General features: G+C 38.6%; 1 protein-coding gene across 3 annotated transcripts in view; it reads left to right on the top strand.

The window, feature by feature from the left end:
- The window catches only part of MYPN (myopalladin), a 100,986-nt gene that overhangs the window by 43,688 nt on the left and 39,694 nt on the right, over nucleotides 1-17,604 (top strand). For all 3 annotated transcript variants that reach the window (XM_041749452.1, XM_041749454.1, XM_041749451.1), the window contains 4 exons: nucleotides 3,422-3,597; nucleotides 6,075-6,126; nucleotides 9,333-9,447; nucleotides 10,658-10,729. In XM_041749452.1, the coding sequence (XP_041605386.1) occupies nucleotides 6,119-6,126; nucleotides 9,333-9,447; nucleotides 10,658-10,729 (195 nt within the window). In that variant the 5' untranslated portion in view covers nucleotides 3,422-3,597; nucleotides 6,075-6,118. The remainder of the gene's footprint in view (nucleotides 1-3,421; nucleotides 3,598-6,074; nucleotides 6,127-9,332; nucleotides 9,448-10,657; nucleotides 10,730-17,604) is intronic.

Below are 17,604 nucleotides of genomic sequence, written 5' to 3'. Positions count from 1 at the left end.
ATCAGTCCTGTCTGTCATTTGGTCTTTCAACAAATCCAACATATGTTTTCTGAGTACCTGCCATGTATCAGGGCACGGTTGTAGGTGTTGGGATTACATTACTAATAAGGTCCTGTCACGGACTTTACAATCTAGTGGCTGGGGTAGAGAGTACAAACAATAGCAAAGTGAACTGACTTCAGATAATTTCAGATAACAAGTACTGTGAAGACAACAAAAGAGGGTAGCATGATAGTGTCTGAGGCTAAAGGGGCTACGTTAGGAAGAGGGCTGGGGAAGGCATCCTCGAGGATGTGACATTTGAGCTGAGGCCTGCTTGACTGATGAGAAGGACCTATCTTTGCAAAGATCTGGGGAAAAGAGAATTTCAGGAAGAATAAAAACCCCTAACATGGAAAATAGTTCAATGTGTTCACAAAGTAGATAAAAGACCAGTGTGGTTGGAACATAATGAAGAGAGAGTGGCAGGAGAAGGTATCCAGAAGTCAGGGCTTGGAAAGACAGATTTGATTGTAATACCAAATAGAGGTGATATTTGAAATTATGAGATAAGATGGCCAGAGGAGAGTGTCTATAGAGAATTGTACGAGGCACTGTGCATGTTGCAAGAGCATATGAAGCACTATCCCTACCTTCAAAGAATTGACAATCTGGTCAGATTGGTGGGAGAAGATACATTCCCCAAATAGAAAATAATAAAGACAATGTATCACCAAGCCTTGCATGGCATAGCACAGGTTTTTAAAAAAAGAAGTGAAGTTAGAAGAAAGTAAGTGAAGTCAGAAAAAAAATGAAGGTAGAAAAAAGTAATAATTTTTTGTATAGGAGATGATATCTGAGCCAAACTGATAGATGAGTTATATTTGCAGCAGCTGAAAGGCAGAGGAAGAGAATCTTAGATAGAAAAACATGAACAGAGACTTGAATGTTGGGGTAACTATGACTTATTTTTGGAAGAGTAGAGAAAAGCTTGACTTTTCAAATCAAGAAGTAATCGAACGGGTGAATTGCTTTGGAATCTTGCTTTATTAATGGTGAGAGGGAGAGAGTAAAACACTGAATGGTTAGAACTGAAATTATAGTAAAGATTAACAATTGCCAGGATTCCTTGATTTTTGACATTGAATAGTCCTAACACCTTCTCACTTAATTACTTTTTATTATGATGTTGATGAATAATCATTATTTCAAAAAATGAAAACAATATAAAAAGGGGTACACTGAGATATCTCCCTCCTATCCGTGTTCATCCACCTTATTTTCCCTCCTTCCCAATAGGGAGCCAGCTTTGATTTTCATTTCAATCTTAGCAGTTTTCTTTATACAAATGCAAACAACATGATTATATCTTATTTTTTGCACCCCTGTGTTAGTTTCCTTGGGCTATTGTAACAAAGTGCCACAAACTGGGTGAAATAAACTCTGTTTTGGAGGTTAGAAGTCCAAAACCGAAGTGTCACCAGGACCATACTCTCTTTGAGACTCTTGGCAGACTTCTTTCTCATCTCTTCTGGCTCATGGTGGTGGCTGTCAGTCCTTGGCATTCCTTCTTGGCTTGTAGCTGCCTCACTCCAATCTCTGCCTCTGCCATCACATGCCATGTGATGTGTCTCTGTGTCTCTGTCTTCACATAGGGTTTTCCTCTTCTTAAAGAACCCCATTCATACTGGATTAGGACCTATCCTAGTAGTTTCATTGTAACTAGATTGTGTCTGAAAAGACCCTATTTCCAAATAAGGTCATATTCCCAAGTACTGGGGCTTAGGACTTCAACATATCCTTTGAGAAAGGATAATTCAACCTGAAACAACACACATTTTTTTTACATAAATACTCCATATTCACTATTCTGTACCTCCCTGTTAAATTTTTAATTATATATCTTGTGGTTCTTTCCATATCAATGCACAGTGATCTTTCTCAATCTCTTTATACAGTTGCATAGTGTTCCATTATGTGGCTGTATCAGTTTGTTTCATAAGACCCTTAGCGATGGACACTGAAGTTGTTTCCAGTCTTTCACTACTTAAATGAGTAATGTGTGCATTTGCCATTTTGTATGCAAGCAAGTGTATCTGTGTGAAAGATTCCCATAAGTGGAATTGTTGGGTCAAAAGATGAACACATCTGTAATTTTGGCAGATATTGCCATATTCCTTTAATAGGGGTTGTACTATTTGCATTCATACTAACAGTGGATGACACTCATCAAACTTTCAGAGTTTTGCTAACATGTTACATGAGAAATTGTATTTCTTTATTGTTTTTATGTCTTTTTCTCTTTTTATGCACCTCTACATTTTTAAATATTTATTTATTTATTTATTTGAGAGAGAGAGAGAGAGAGTGCACATGCACATGCAAGCAGCATGAAGGCAAAGAGAGGGAAGGGCAGAGAAAGAGAAACTCCAGCAGACTCCCCACTGATCAGGGATCCCAATGTGGGGCTAGATTCCACAACCCCAAGATCATGACCTGAGCCAAAATGAATAGTCAGATGCTTAACTGACTGAGCCATCCTTAACTGACTGAGCCATCCAGGCACCACTAAACATTGTTGTATGTATTATTTTATGTAAATTCTTAGCCAAAAAAAACTATAACAAAAATTTCTAACCTCAGGTATATAGATCAAAATAAAATACCAACCTATAGAAACAATCTTAGGTTATTAGCCACTGTGGTGCCAATACTGAAGAATATGACCCATCCTTATTACTCTGACAACTCAAGTAATGGAACAAAATAATTTTCATTTAGCTAGGTTAGATGCAATCTGATAGTTGGAAATGAGTGCATTCAACCTCATGAAATTTTAATATCCCTTAGATTCTCTCCAAATAAGAAAAGGAGCATTTACTTAACACATAGTATAGACAGCTATACATCTTTTTAGGAGAAGCCAAATTCCACCTCAAAGACCCTTCTCCTTGTGATCATTTGTATTTGCTTTCTCATCCATCTTCTTTCAGTTGTATCATTCTTTTTTTTTTTTTAAGATTTTACTTATTTATTTTAGAGAGAAAAAGAGAGTGCAAGAGCAGGGGGAGGAGCAGAGAAAGAGGGACAAACAGATTCTGTGCTGAGCGTGGAACCTGACTCAGGGAACCTGACTCAGGGTTCCATCGCACGACCCTGAGTTCATGACCTGAGCCAAAGCCAAGAGTCAGGCACTTGACCAACTGAGCCACCCAGGTGCCCCACTCAGTTGTATCATTGTTAATATGAGCCACTTTCTAATTTCCTGAATAAAGTGTCAGTATAGTCTGAATACTGATAACTTTTCTCATTGTTATAATCAAATTATATCATTTAATGTTCTGATTCCAAGTTTTCACAGTTTTCTTCTTAGGGAACATCTGGAGCATCTATGTAATTAATTTTCACACTTCAGTCATGTGCAATATTTCCTTCTTTGCAGGTGGTACTGTGAAGGCAAGGAGCTTGAAAATTCCCCAGACATTCATATTGTCCAGGCAGGAAATCTGCATTCACTGACCATTGCTGAAGCCTTCGAAGAAGACACAGGACGCTATTCCTGCTTTGCTTCTAACATCTATGGGACAGATTCAACCTCTGCCGAGATTTATATAGAAGGTAAACCAAGATACTCTTAGAGCATAGCACTTACTGGTAAGACATATACTTATAATAAATATTTATCAAAGGCCTATGGTACCACCACACTCTTCTAGGCAGTGGGGACAATAGTAGTGAAACAAGTAGACAGAGGTTCATGGACAGATGGAATTTATGCTTCAATGAGAGAGAAAAAAAATAAATGAGATAAATAAATAAAATATGTAATATGGGAGGTATATGAAATGGTTCTGATCACCAATTCCAATACGTGTGTAGTGTGTGAGGTTGGGTATCCTGCAACTTAACTCATTATTTACCTGGATACAGTGTCAGATCTAAGAGGTTAAGGGCTTAGTTCTACAAGACTGCTCCTACCTCACTTCAGATGCCAATCACAAGTATTAGGTCCCCCAAGTTATCCACAACTTCTATCTCACTTAGCTACAAATCAGAGGTTTCAACAACCCCCTGTTTGAGTTCAATTAATTTGCTAGAGTGCTTACAGAACTCAGTGAGACACTTATTTATATTCACCAGCTTATTAAAGGATATGATAGAGGATCCAGATGAACAGCCAAATGAAAAGATAGATAGGGTGAGGTCTGAGAAGGTGTGGGGTGCATTGAGCTTCTATACCTGCTGAGTTGAGGTGTGCCTACACTGGATGTATTTGCCAACCTGGAAGCTCTTCATACTGCTGGGATTTTATGGAAGCTTCCTCATGTAGCATGATCAATTATTATCTCCATTTCCTATCCCCTCTTCCTTCTCAGGAGGATGGCTAAATAAAGATAGGGCTAAAAATTCCGAGCTTCTAATCATGGCTTGGTTTTTCTGGTGACCAGCCCTCATTTAGGAACTATCTAGAGTCACCTCATTAGAACAAAAGATGCTCTTGTGCTCTTATGATTTAGGAGTTTATAAGAGTTTTAGGAGCCCTGAGGGGTTCAAAGACAAATATTAGAATAAATAAGATATCTTCATGACTTAGGAAATTATAAGAGTATTAGCAGCGCTAGCATGTGTATGGGTGTGGAGTGGGGCTGCAATTCTACAGATAGGGTGGTCAGGGAATACCTCACTAATCAGGTGACATATGAGTGAATCCCTGGAAAAAAAGGGAGGGAGCCACAAGTATATTCAAGGGAAAACCACTCCAGGTGGAGAAATCACTAAGTACACACCGTGAGGTAGAAGTGAGGCTGTGTATAAGTATAGAGATGAACCAATGTGGCCAGGATGGAGCAAAACAAGGTAAAAAATAACAGATGAAGTCAGAAGTCCAAGATGGGGTAGAGGTGGGAGGATGCAGGTGAGCAGATCGTATTGGTCTTTGCAGGTCATTGTAAGGACTTTGGCTTTTACTCTGAGGGAGATGGGAAGCTGTAGAGGATTCTGAGCAGAAATGTGACCCAAGCTGGCTTAGCTTTTAATGGGGTTACCCTGGTTCCTGGTAGAGAATATACCTCAGAGAGTCAAGGATACAGGCAGGGAGACTATTTGGGAGCATTGGAAGGCATTTACATCAGCGTCAAATTTACATGACTAATTTTAGGGACAAAATCAATTTGTGTTTCTTATGTATCTGCCTAAGTTTTTGTTCCATTTTATCTCATCTCTGAGTTTTTTCTGAGGACTATTCTTTAGCACTTTTATCATCTATAATACCTTTTGTATGCCTTGGTTTTAGCATTTAAATATTGTATTATTTTGGTATAAGGGCTCATTCACCAACTAGATTGTAAAGCTGGGAGTGTTTCATTCTTTTTTATATCTTTAATACCTTAGGTAGTACCAAATACATAGTGAATTTTTGATAAACATTTATTGAATATATGCATGAATAATGACAATAATGAATAATGCATGATAGAAGTGTGTTGCATGTTTTTATCCTCAAATTTTTAGAGTACAATAAATACCTCAAGATTTAGCCCAGTTATATCTTCCTGGAATTCACTATCTTGAGAAGTAAATCCAAGATCAAAGCTTTTCTATCAGTGCTGAGATTGGATTGCTGATTTTTAAAATTTCTGGCAACAGAGCTTCAAACACCCCCACTCCCAAGATGAAGTATGACTTGTTAATATTAGGGCTAGGCGGAAGAGCATCCACCTACACCTGCAATGTTTAGAATCCAATGTAATCCCTCCTTTTATTTAATCTGTGTAGGCCAAGAGCAAGAGGATTTATGGACAGCATAAAATGTCTGCAAAAACTGCTCTGTTAGAGGCATCGGCAGGTGTTTTATATACCAGAACATGTGGCATTTGGGCCAGTTAATTTGAACTTTGTCGTTAACTAGCCATATGACCTTGAGTGAGTCCTTCAACTACTTAGGGTCTATTTTCTTATTTGTAAAATTGGGTGTTATTGTAGGAAATCACTGAGTTCATATCTAGGTGTAAAGTCCCATAGGTCTTCAAATGCCTAGGAACTAGTTTTAAAAATTATCATCTTAAAGATTTCATGTCTTGTTTTTACTTTTCCAGGGGTTTCTTCTTCTGACTCAGAAGGGGACCCTAACAAGGAAGAGATGAATCGGTAATTCTAATTTCTATCTTATAGCTTTAACATTCTCAGATCCTGAGAAAGCTGCTAATTGGTTTAGTAGAACTTGAAAAGGGTAGACCTCAAGAAATACGTATTGAGTGGATTTAGAGAACCCTACTTCTTTTGCTTTAAGTCTTGTCTAACAGATGAATTTTAATATTCCTAATATTTTAAAAATGTGATATCACTTATCATCATACTTATATCATCATGCTGTATCATATTTATATCTATAAAGTAAAACGCAAATAGCCCAGTGCTTCAAAAAAAAATCATGTTTTGTGACTAAATAATAATATTCATAAGGACACAAAACCTGGTTAACCTAAATTATATCTGCGAGTGATCTGAGTAAGTCATAAGCATTTTGTTAAACAATTATACCAATACTGAACAAAGATGTCCTCCATTCTTTAATTTCCCCAACCATCAACTAAGCACCTACTCTATACCAGATGCTTCATTAGACACAATGGATAATAAGAAAAATCAGATGCTTCCTACCTGTGAGAGGTTCACAGTCTACTAGAGGGAAATATATAATAAATATAGCAAGAGATATATGCCAAGCATATAGACAGTAAAAGTAATAAAGTGTAATAGACTATGATATAACCATGAGCAGGATATATAGGCCTTGGTACAAAGGTCTCTTAATTGGTTGGAGAAGGAATGAGAGATCAGGAAAGGCTTCACAGAGTTGGTGACCTTGAGCTGAGTCTTAAAAGAACAGTAGGTGGACACCCCCAAACAAGGAAGGAAAAAGCATTTTCAGGTAAAGGAAGCTGTGACAGAGGGATGGGACCTGAAAACAGATAGAACATCCATTTCCTGAGATTACCTGAAACAAACAGCAACATTTGGAAGACTGGTTAGAGCTGTTGACTGTGTTTGCAAATTCTGTCCTCCCCTACAGAGGGAAAGCGCCTTAAGGGCAGAGATCATGTCTTATTCTTTAAAATCCTTTGTGTGTGCTTACCTTGAAATAATAATTTGCTTTTAGCTTTTGTGCAGATATGAAAACTCATAACCAGACTAAACAATTTCTCCCTTTTAATTCTCTTCCTTATTCTCGTGGCTTTGGTGCAATTCCTCCTTCTTTCCTGACTCTTTGTGCCAGTCACCTCCTTACAGTTGCTCCAGCCCTTTTCTCTCTTTTACAGTCTCCAAACTACAACCAGTTATTCTCTAAAAGATAATTCTGATCCTATTATTTCCCTGACTTAAAAAAAAATATCTATGGGAAAATAAAAACCAAGCACAAAATGAACAACATTAAAAAAATTTAACATGACATATAAAGCCTGATTGAGTAGAGTATTAATGCGGCTTTTCTGACATCTCAGGCTCTCTACACTGCTCCCATCTCACTCAAGCAATGTACAGGTTATTTTCACCCCTTTGTTCAAGTTGTTCACGTTGCCAGGAGTACCCTATCTCCTCTGCCTGGAAAACTCCTATGTATTCTTCAAGGCCCAGTCAAGTTCTCTAATAAACTCCTCCTCCATTGCACATTTCTTACTTCTTCCTCAAGGCTCTCATGACATGGTTTACAAGCCTACTGGGTAGGAATTTTGATTACAAATTTAAGCAAGAAATATGTCAGTTGATTATTTTCTTTAAATATGCTTTTGTAGATAGGATTTTTAAAAATATATTTTTATTTATTTATTCAAGAGAGACAGAGAGAGAGAGAGAGGCAAGAGACACAGGCAGAGGGAGGAGCAGGCTCCTCGCAGGGAGCCTGATGTGGGACTCGATCCCAGATCTCCAGGATCACGCCCTGGGCTGTAGGCAGCGCTAAATCGCTGAGCCACCTGGGCTGCTGGGTAGATAGGATTTAGCTTCAGTTCTGTGTAAAGGACACCAAAATAATAGTAACTTAACACAGATATTTATTTCCCATTTACATAAACATATGGATTTGGCTGATAGAGTAGCTCTACATTTCACTGGGTTCCAGTTGGCTTCTAGCTTCGTCTCACATCTTAGTCTTAGGAAGGAATAAAGGGCATTCCCACTCCCTTCTTAAGATCATTTTCCTTAGATAACATACATCACTATCCTTCAAGTCCCATGACCAGAGAGAAGTCATGGGGCCACACCTTGCTTAATGATGGTCAGGAAATCCAATCTTTACTTGGAATGGCCATGTAAAGAAATCAGAAATTCTATTATTACAGAAGAAAAAAATGGATTATTTGGGGACACTGATAGTTTGTATATCACTATATAATTCTGCTTCTGAGACCCCACCCTTCTTGGCTGGGAAAAAATTCAATCATTCATTGTGGGGCATCCCTTTCCCCCTCCATAGCTGTGCAGATGATAGATAAAGACATAGTCATAATGTTTATATTAAACTGCTCCAAACATCTGACACGAGTTACCTTATTTAATCCTTACAAAGTAAGAATTATTATTTACCCATTTTAGAGATGAAGAAGCTGAGGCAGAAGGAGGTAACAGCTGGACAAAAGGGAAGCCCATCCTGTCATCAATCCCTACAGAATATGGGTGGGAAACCTAGGTCCCAGACCTTAAGGTCCCATCAAGTCCAGCGCTTTGTTGCTTCCCGACCTGCTTGGTACTGATATCTTTAATAAGACAGGGAACCCCTCTGAACTCTGGTTCTCCCTCTTGTCAGATTCTTGGACAGATTCTCAGACCTCTCTCTTCTCCACAGCAAAACCAAAATAATCTCCCTTCCACAGTCTTCTTATGAATACTTCCTGGCTCTTTTGCTCTTCAAATAATAATTTAATTTGCGTAAACTTGAAGAACTTGTTGACTCAGGCTATTTCTGCTTTCTGCCATGCCAAAATCCCACAAGCAACGGTTTATAGCTGGCCTTTTACTTGGAAGGGAAGGGGGAGGAAAAATACAGAGGACAACAACAACAAAAATCTCAAAAAAATTATCTTCTGCACTTGTCTTGAATCTCAGTTAGTTATGAATGTGCCTGTGTCCCCAGCTGAGAGTAACTAACTCAAGGACACTAGTGGCATCTTATCATCTTCCTGTTGACACTATCAAAGTGTGTAGCAAAGAAGTGTAAGCATTTGCAGAATATTGTTGAACAAAGATTTTTTATTACACCTAACTCTGAGAAGTGATGAGATTACTAGCTTTTCTGAAAGAATTTTCGTAAGCAATGATAAGTCTGTTTTAAAATCTATATTTTAATTATTTCTCAGAATCCAGAAGCCAAAAGAAGTGTCATCTGCTCCCACTACTTCTGCAGCCATTCCTTCAGCAGCACCCAAAGCCCATAATGTGGTGGCCCATCCCAGTGTATCAACCCTCCAAAAGGTACAAGAAACACAAGTGCCATGGACTGTGACAGGCAGGCACTGTGACCATGCCCACCTTGTATGGCATGATTGTATTCTCCTCTATCACAGCTTCATGACTTTGGGCAATACGCTTCCATGGTCATGATAATTGCGATGTACTTCTGATGTAGGCTATCAGCGTTTCCTATTGTTTTGGGTACATATTCTCTAGCTTCATAGGCAAATTTCACAGGAAAAGAAACTCTTTATAAATTATTCTGTAATATGATATTCCAGCTTAATGAAGGGCATTGATTATGTATACAAAGAGTTGCCAGCTCTCCTACTGGCCCAGGCAGGACACTCTGTATCATATAACTCAGCTTCTTGGAGCTGCAAATAATTCTACTTTCTAAGATACAACTACCATGAAATGAGTTTTTAGAAAGGATTAAATGCTCTCATCCTTAATGATGATGATGATAATGATGATGATGATGATATTATAAAAACATTCAAAAGATACAGAAGTATACTCAATAAAAATCTTGGTCAAGGTACTACTCCCATGCCCTGACTCCTCCGAGGTACCTCTTGTTAATAGTTTCTAGCAGACAGTTTCAGGCATTTTCTATGCATGTGTAGGAATATATATATAATATTGTAAAAATATGAAATCACACTAATCTAAACACATTTGTAATATGTTATTGATATATTTATGTATAAGTAAACATATTGATCTATGACTTTAAAAAAAAGTTCAAACAGTTTCTTATTTAATCCATTTGGTAATGCAGAGGGGTCACATTTTAGTTCTAATCCAGTAGTTTTCAGGCTGTGATCTGTGGAGACCTGGATTTTATGGAACTTCCTCAGAGGTTTAAGGTTATTTACAGGCAATAGAGCTTTCTTTGTGTGTTGGGGGTAGACAGCACTTATTTACAACCACTGTGACCCCTCCTGGAAACCAAATCATAGCTGTTATATTAGAATTGAACATCAAGTTATAAGAGCAGATTTAACAAATGAAAACAAAAACAAAAACAAAAAACAACCACCATTACCTAGAAAGAAATACAAGCAATTCAGCATAAAGTCTGAAGTCTGTGATTCATAGACTTAGAAAATATCGGTCTTTTGGTTTTAGATTAATTGGAGGCACCAAATTCTGTAGATTTGTTCTATCTATCATCTAGGTAGTAATCATAGTGACAATGAATCTATTGTTGGTTCCCTTCTAATAGTGTCAGAGCCCTACCAACTATCTTCAAGGATTGGATGGAAAACCTATCATTGCAGCTCCTGTGTTTACAAAGGTAATCAAAATATTACTTCTTTCTGTCATGGGTTTAAACATACCATACTACTCATACAAAATTGTTGGATCCCAGGTTTACTGATTTAGCTCAGGGTTTTGGTCTTTTATAAGTACAGTGTAGGTTTGGGGGCTTTGGGTAGTTGTTACTATGTCACTTCAAGTTCCAGATTTCTAATAACTTGTTTGCATAATGAGAGGAATGTCTTCCCCACTCACCACATTGAATTCTTGCTGTTAAATACAATAGCCATACCTGGGGGTCAGGTGGTAAGTTTCTAGCCACTCATTACTCCAGAGGTTTCTCTGGACTTTCAGAGGAATCAGGTTGCAGGCACATGTCTTTGGTGTTCAAGGAGATGGGAGTTAAATGCTCTTAGGAGGCTTAACAGAAAGGAACACACTAGGACAAAGAATTCTCTTTTTCTATTCCACGGTATCAACTGTTGCGGTGGCATCAAATTCTGAGTCTCGCAGTCTTTGTATTTAGAACTGGAAAATTTACTCACCACTTTCGCTTACAAATTAAAACACAAGGGAGGGCCAAGGACATGAAGCAGTTTATCCAATGTCACAAAGCTAGTTAGTAGCAGAATCCAGACTAGAAACAAGTTCTCCCAATTCCCAGTCAATTATTCCTTCCTTTATATAACATAGATTTTGTTTATGTGTTGCCCAAGACAACAAATTTAAAAGTGAAAATTGAGTCACATTTGATTTTTTTTTTTTTTTTTGGTATTATGAAGACCACATGAATGGACTCTGTACCTGGAATATAGATTATTGTTTGTATGAACGCCAAACTTAGGCCCAAAGAGATCTTGTCCTGTCAGAGGTATGCTTTAGTTTAGAGCAGTGGTTCTCAATCTGAGTTAACTTTGTCTCCTTGAGGGGCATTTTTAATGTTTGTAAATATTGATGGTTGTCACAACAGGGAGATTATGCTGTTGGTATCCAGACATGCTGCTAAATATCTTCTAATGCATAGAATGACAGCCTCCTATGTGGTGTTCTGACTGAGTGGGGGCAAGTGGGTGTGAGTGATGAAAGAAATCACCCAAAGCAAAAGAAAGGAGATAGAAGTTTATTGACTACACTGCAAGGGAGCAGCAGGCAGGACAGCAAAGAAGAAACTATCTAGGACAAGGCAATAGTGAGGGGGTGTAGTTATAGAGTGGAGTGAGGGCATATGGGGTTTTCTCTTTTTTGGTAATCTTAAGAACTCTCCCAGGTAGTAAGTTACCCATTGGTTGGTTAGGAACTATGGCTTACTGAGCCTGTTTGCGCTGAGCTCGGTGGTCGCTGTGGGCCCTTCTGCTTTGGTCAAGTTTCCATTGCTCAAGCTTATTGCTCAAAAGCAGCTTCTACACCTCCCACAATAAAGAATTCTCTGGCCCAAATTATCAATAGTCCTGAGGCTGAAAAATCATGGTTCAAACCAAAATGGCAAAAATGGTATATTTCCCAATAACTATTAACCCCAAAAGAAGAGCTAAATGCAAAACTTCCGCGGAAACATCAGTTTTAGGAAAGTTCCATCATATCAGTTCATCCAAAATGGTTTTCCAAAATCAAGCAGAGTCCAGATTGAGACACATTTATCCATATCAGTTGGGCAGACATTCTTATGGGAAGCAAGATGCCTTTTGATTTTTCGGGTTTGTTTCTTATAATCTGCTTTTGGAATTTCAACCTTGCTATTTTCAAAAACTTGACGTAGGAAAGCAACATGTTTGTGACTTGGAGAATATAAGACTTTGATGAAGAGTTATAAGTGGACCTTTGAATAGGGGTGTGTGTGTGTGTGTGTGTGTCTGCGTGTGCATAATACAGCCAATAGTGCTACCTCTAATTGTCGCTTATTTCAGTAAGTCATCTAGCCTTAGAGCTTAAGTGCTGCAGAATTGGGACTTTTTAAAAAGATTTAATTTATTTATTTGAGAGAGAGCAAGAAAGAGAGTACGAGTAGGGGTGAGGGGCAGCGGGAGAAGGAGAAGCAGACTCCCCACTGAGCAGGGAGCCCAAAGTGGGGCCAGTCCCAGGAGTCTGGGATCATGACCCAAGCCAAAGGCAGATGCTTACTCTACTGAGCTACCCAGGTGCCTTGAATCAGAACATTTTAATTTTTCACGCCCTTTTGTCACACCCTAAAGACAGTGCTGACTCTTCAAGGCAACTAAACTACAAAATAATTTATACCCAGTCCCAGCTGAAATCTCCTCTCTCCTCTTCCTCACCACCACCTGCCCAGCCAGACACCAGACAAGTGTCCTTGTTTCCTTCTACTCACTTTCAAAGCTTCCCAGGTGTTCTGTCTTCCCTGCATCTGCATCACCCAGTGCATAACTTTTGTACATATAGCCACTAATAAAGCCATTTGCTTTTGTGTCCCTTCCAAGCACCTCAAAGGCTATCTCTAATAGCTAGATAGAAGTTCCTGAAGGAAATAATAGGTCCAAAGCTGTTTTTATTATTCCAATAAATCCAATAAGACTTTAGTGCTTACTTTTTACATTTAATTTTCATGGGCTAGTCAAAAGAACAGGTTTAGCTGCTTTTGTGTGGTGACTCCAATACCTCCTTGCAATTAGATACTTTAATTGACAGATTCATATTTGTTTTGACAAAGAAAAATGGGAAAATGAATTAATCATTAGTTACATCCTGGTAAACCTATTATAACTTGAAAATATCATAGGTCCAAATGCATTTAATATACCTAGCTTTGCCTACTCTACCTTAAACATGCTCGGAACACTTACATTAGCCTGCAAATTGGGCAAAATCACCTTATCCAAAGCCTATGTTATAATAAAGTGTTGCATATCTCATATCATTTGTTGAATACTGTACTGAAAGTGAAAAACAGAAAAGTTGTATGGGTATAAAATGGTTGGCATGGTATATCGGTTGTATGCCTTTGTGACTGCGTGGCTGACTGGAAGCTGTGACTCACTGCTCCTGTCTATCATCACAGGAGGGGATCATACCACACATTGCTAGGCCAGTAAAAGATAAAAAACTCAAAATTTGAAATACAGTTTCTACTGAATGGGTATCACTTTGGCACCATTGATAAAGTTGAAAAATCATAAGTTGAGCTATCCTAAGTCGGGAACCATCTGTGTATACTGTTTGTTAGATAAATCTCCAAAAACATTAGATCCATAGTAGGAAAATAGTCCTTAGTACAAAGACCCAAACTCTGAATAGGTTTTCTCAGCCCTCAGAATATGTGCTTTTGCCTCCGTAAATGGGATCAGAATCGTTCAGACACCCGGCACAAGGATAGGCTGTGGCTCAGATTCCAGGGAGACTTATCAGCAACGGTGTGCTTGTGTTTGTTTCCACCAGTGAGGGCAGAACTGAGGTCATAGTTATTGCCAGTGTCAGAAAATTTCTGAGTCAGGGCTACTGATGATGGTAATCACATGGCCTGAGCCATGATAACTGATCATATGCAAATGTTTGTTTGGATTGTTCCTGCTTTATTTATTTCTTTAGGGACTTCTGGCATTCCAACCCCTATGACTCATTTTCTATACTGCCCAACAAAGCATTTCTTTGCCAGTAATGGCAAGGAGCCATTTTTCTAAAGCAAAAATTAGAGAGCAGAGTCTTATTTAACTCCTTGTGTCTCCTTTGGTGATAGGGAAGTACTAGTATTATCTTCTTTTTAAAGAAAGTTAAAATGAAAAGGAGGGTTGACCAGCAAAACAATGATAGTTTAAGAACTACCGTATGCTAGTTCATTGCTCTACTCATAGATGATATCTATATTTTAAAATATTTTATGGAAATAGACTATCCTCCATCTTCTATACAGTATCAAAAGCACTTTCACTCTATTTATGGGGGAGAAAACAGCTCTCACACTTCTTGAGTGCGAAGGGAGGTAGATGATCAAATTAGGTTCAAATCTTCCTGCTATCGCTGCTCCCACTCCAACAGCAGCTGCCCTGGCTGGCTTTCAAGGCTGCAGCAGCTCTGGCTCCAGCTGCTTCAGCAGTAATTTGAAGAGTGCAAGGGGGCAGGGGAAGTGAGAATTTGAAGAGCACTTCATTATATAATAGCAGAAACAGGAAAACCCTGAAATAACTGGGCCAGTGGCCGGATCCAGATTTCTAAAGATTATGTGGGCCCCTTTTCCCAACCCAACAATTCCAGAAACTTTTCTGGGTTAACTGTTGCTCTGGGCACCTGAGGGTCCTCAGTCAAACAGTTCTTTATTCATAAAAACTTCTTTGATCCAACTGCAGCCTAAAGCACTATACACATTTACTTTCAGCCTGTCTCTCTTAAGGTGCACAAATATTAACTGGATTTAAAAAGAAATGAATGGGGTGAAACTGGGTGGCTGAGTCAGTTAAGCCTCTGACTCTTGATTTTGGCTGTGAGATCAAGCTGGCTTTGGGCTCCTTGGGCTCATGCTGGGTGCAGAGCTACTTAAGATTTCCTCTCTCCCTCCTGCTTTGCCCTTACCCCCTCACCCCTGCTAAGAAAGAAAGAAAGAAAGAAAGAAAGAAAGAAAGAAAGAAAGAAAGAAAGAAAAGAAAGAAAGAAGAAAGAAAGGTAAAATGACAGTATGAACCTTGTAGCTGACATCTTTTAACCAGTAAGGGAGTTTTCTCAGGGTAATCCCTATTTTATATTTGTGGGTATGAATCTACTAAATACAAACTCTGTCCTTTCAACTCATATTTAAAGTACCTGACATAGTGCTTGGCACAAAGCAGGCACATAGTAATATTTATTCTGTGGTGAATAACTTCCATTTCTGCTAACTAAAGAATTTTTGCTTTCATTGCCTTGTGGCTTCAGAGTATCTTTAGGAGGCATGGAGGGGAAAAAAAGTCCCATATCAAATGGCTGTGGAAGAAATGCTTCTCGAGGCTCTGTGCTGTCAAGTCACCTACAAAGAATGTCTTCCCAGATGATCCGTATGGTGATGACACACAAGACAGATTTGCACTTTGGATACTGTTTACCTCAGGAGGTTGTAGACCTTTCATTATAGTTACTTTAGTCCAAATCTGTAATTCCTAGTTAAGACTAACTAAATCTCTGCTAGTTGGGGAATGTGTTTCATTTATCTTACTCATCTTCGGTGAAGTCCAGATGATTATGATCAGATCTGCAGATATTGTGCCGTTCATAACAGCCTAAGACCTACTCCTGTGTTGAACGTGGCACCATCTGCACCGTGTTCAAATGGTCTGATTGATTTGGACCCTGGTGTGAGTCAGCTCCTTCTCGTGAGACTTTTATAGAAAAGCACAGTTTTCAGCAGTAACAACTATCATCATCCTTCAAAGTATGACTTTCAATAACGTTTTCTAAGTGGCTTGTAAAATGACCCTTGGCACCTCTCTTACTAAATATTGATAACGTATCAACTAGAATGAGTTTCCATCTCATATCACAGACACTTAGCAGGCATATTATATACACTGAAGTGCCTGAGGTATTTGGGCTGGACTCTCAAATAGAACACAGGTCTTGACCTTCAATGTCAAATGAATAATTGCAAAATGAATAATGTTGGTCTCAACTGCAAGCAACATAGTCTCTCATGGATATCCTCTTGCAAGCAAGGCTTTACTGTAACCTTTACGGATTGAGAACTAGCTGATGTATCTGAACTGAACTGCAAGCCATGTCAGAACATGTAGACTGACCTCATTCTTCTTACATTCACTTAAAAAATATGTCATATTTAATTTATTCAATCCCTTCTGCCCCCATCAACATTTTTTTTTCTTGGTCTATTTTTCTAATTTGTTTGCCTCGGGAATGAAACTCTATTTTGTATGAATCCCAGGGAAATGTCTGACTGCCATTAAAATTTTCACTAGCCCTTAAAGCTGCCACTTTAGCACAGAATTCGCTTGGATGCCAGGAGCACCCAAGACTCCTTGATGTTCCCTGCTTACTAAGAACATTATTTTCTTGTCACTAGAAGTTGTTGTTTGGGGTGGACAAAGAATAACAAGGTGGGATTTTTTGTGTGTGGGTTTTTTGTTATTGTTGTTATCAATAGTTCCTTATCAGTTCAGAGACCCCTCTGTGCAAATCTCATCTTGAATTACTTCAGCAAATTTGGGAGTGCAAAACAAAAACAAAAACAAAAACAAAAACAAAACACTAATGTTGAACTACAGCGCCCCCTGGCTTTCACAATATCAACTTACATACCTCTGAGGTAAAAGTCATCCACTATATATAGCTAAAGCTGTGTAGTCATCCCCACCCTTATATATTCCTTAGACAAATGTCATAAATATGATGAGGCCATGCCATGCACAAACTATCATAAATTGTTCTTAAAATAACTATAAATAATCAGAGAATATTTATAACAGTGAATGACAAAAGCAAAAAAATAACTAAATGCCAACTTTCCCCTTCTCTGATGAAGGAGCCAATATTTTCTTTATACAGACTCCCAAATACTAATAGTAGAAAGCCTTGCAGCTAACAGAGCTTGTGGAGGAAGTTAATCATAATCATTCCATGTTTATAATGTTTGCACCAACACTAGAAATAACAAGATGAAAAAAAACTAATAATATGCCCAAAGACATGCCAAAGAAGAATTTAATAATCAAATGAAGTACCAGGGGTATCTAGGCAGCTCAGTCAGTTAAGCATCAGACTCTTGGTTTCAGCTCAGGTCATGATCTCAGGGTCATGGGATTGAGCCCTGCCTCAGGCTCAGCTATTAGCTTGAAATCTGCTTGAGAGAGTCTCTCTCTCTCTCCCCTTTCCCTCCAACTGTGCACTTGTGCTCACTCTCTCTCTCTCTCTCTCTCTCTCTCTCTCAGTGCAAATAAAGTACCAACTACACAAAAGAATGTGTGACTTTAAGCTCACAAA

This window comes from Vulpes lagopus, chromosome 3 (assembly GCF_018345385.1).
Source record: "Vulpes lagopus strain Blue_001 chromosome 3, ASM1834538v1, whole genome shotgun sequence".
NCBI classification, from domain to species: domain Eukaryota; kingdom Metazoa; phylum Chordata; class Mammalia; order Carnivora; family Canidae; genus Vulpes; species Vulpes lagopus.
This window is presented reverse-complemented; position numbering and strand designations above follow the sequence as displayed.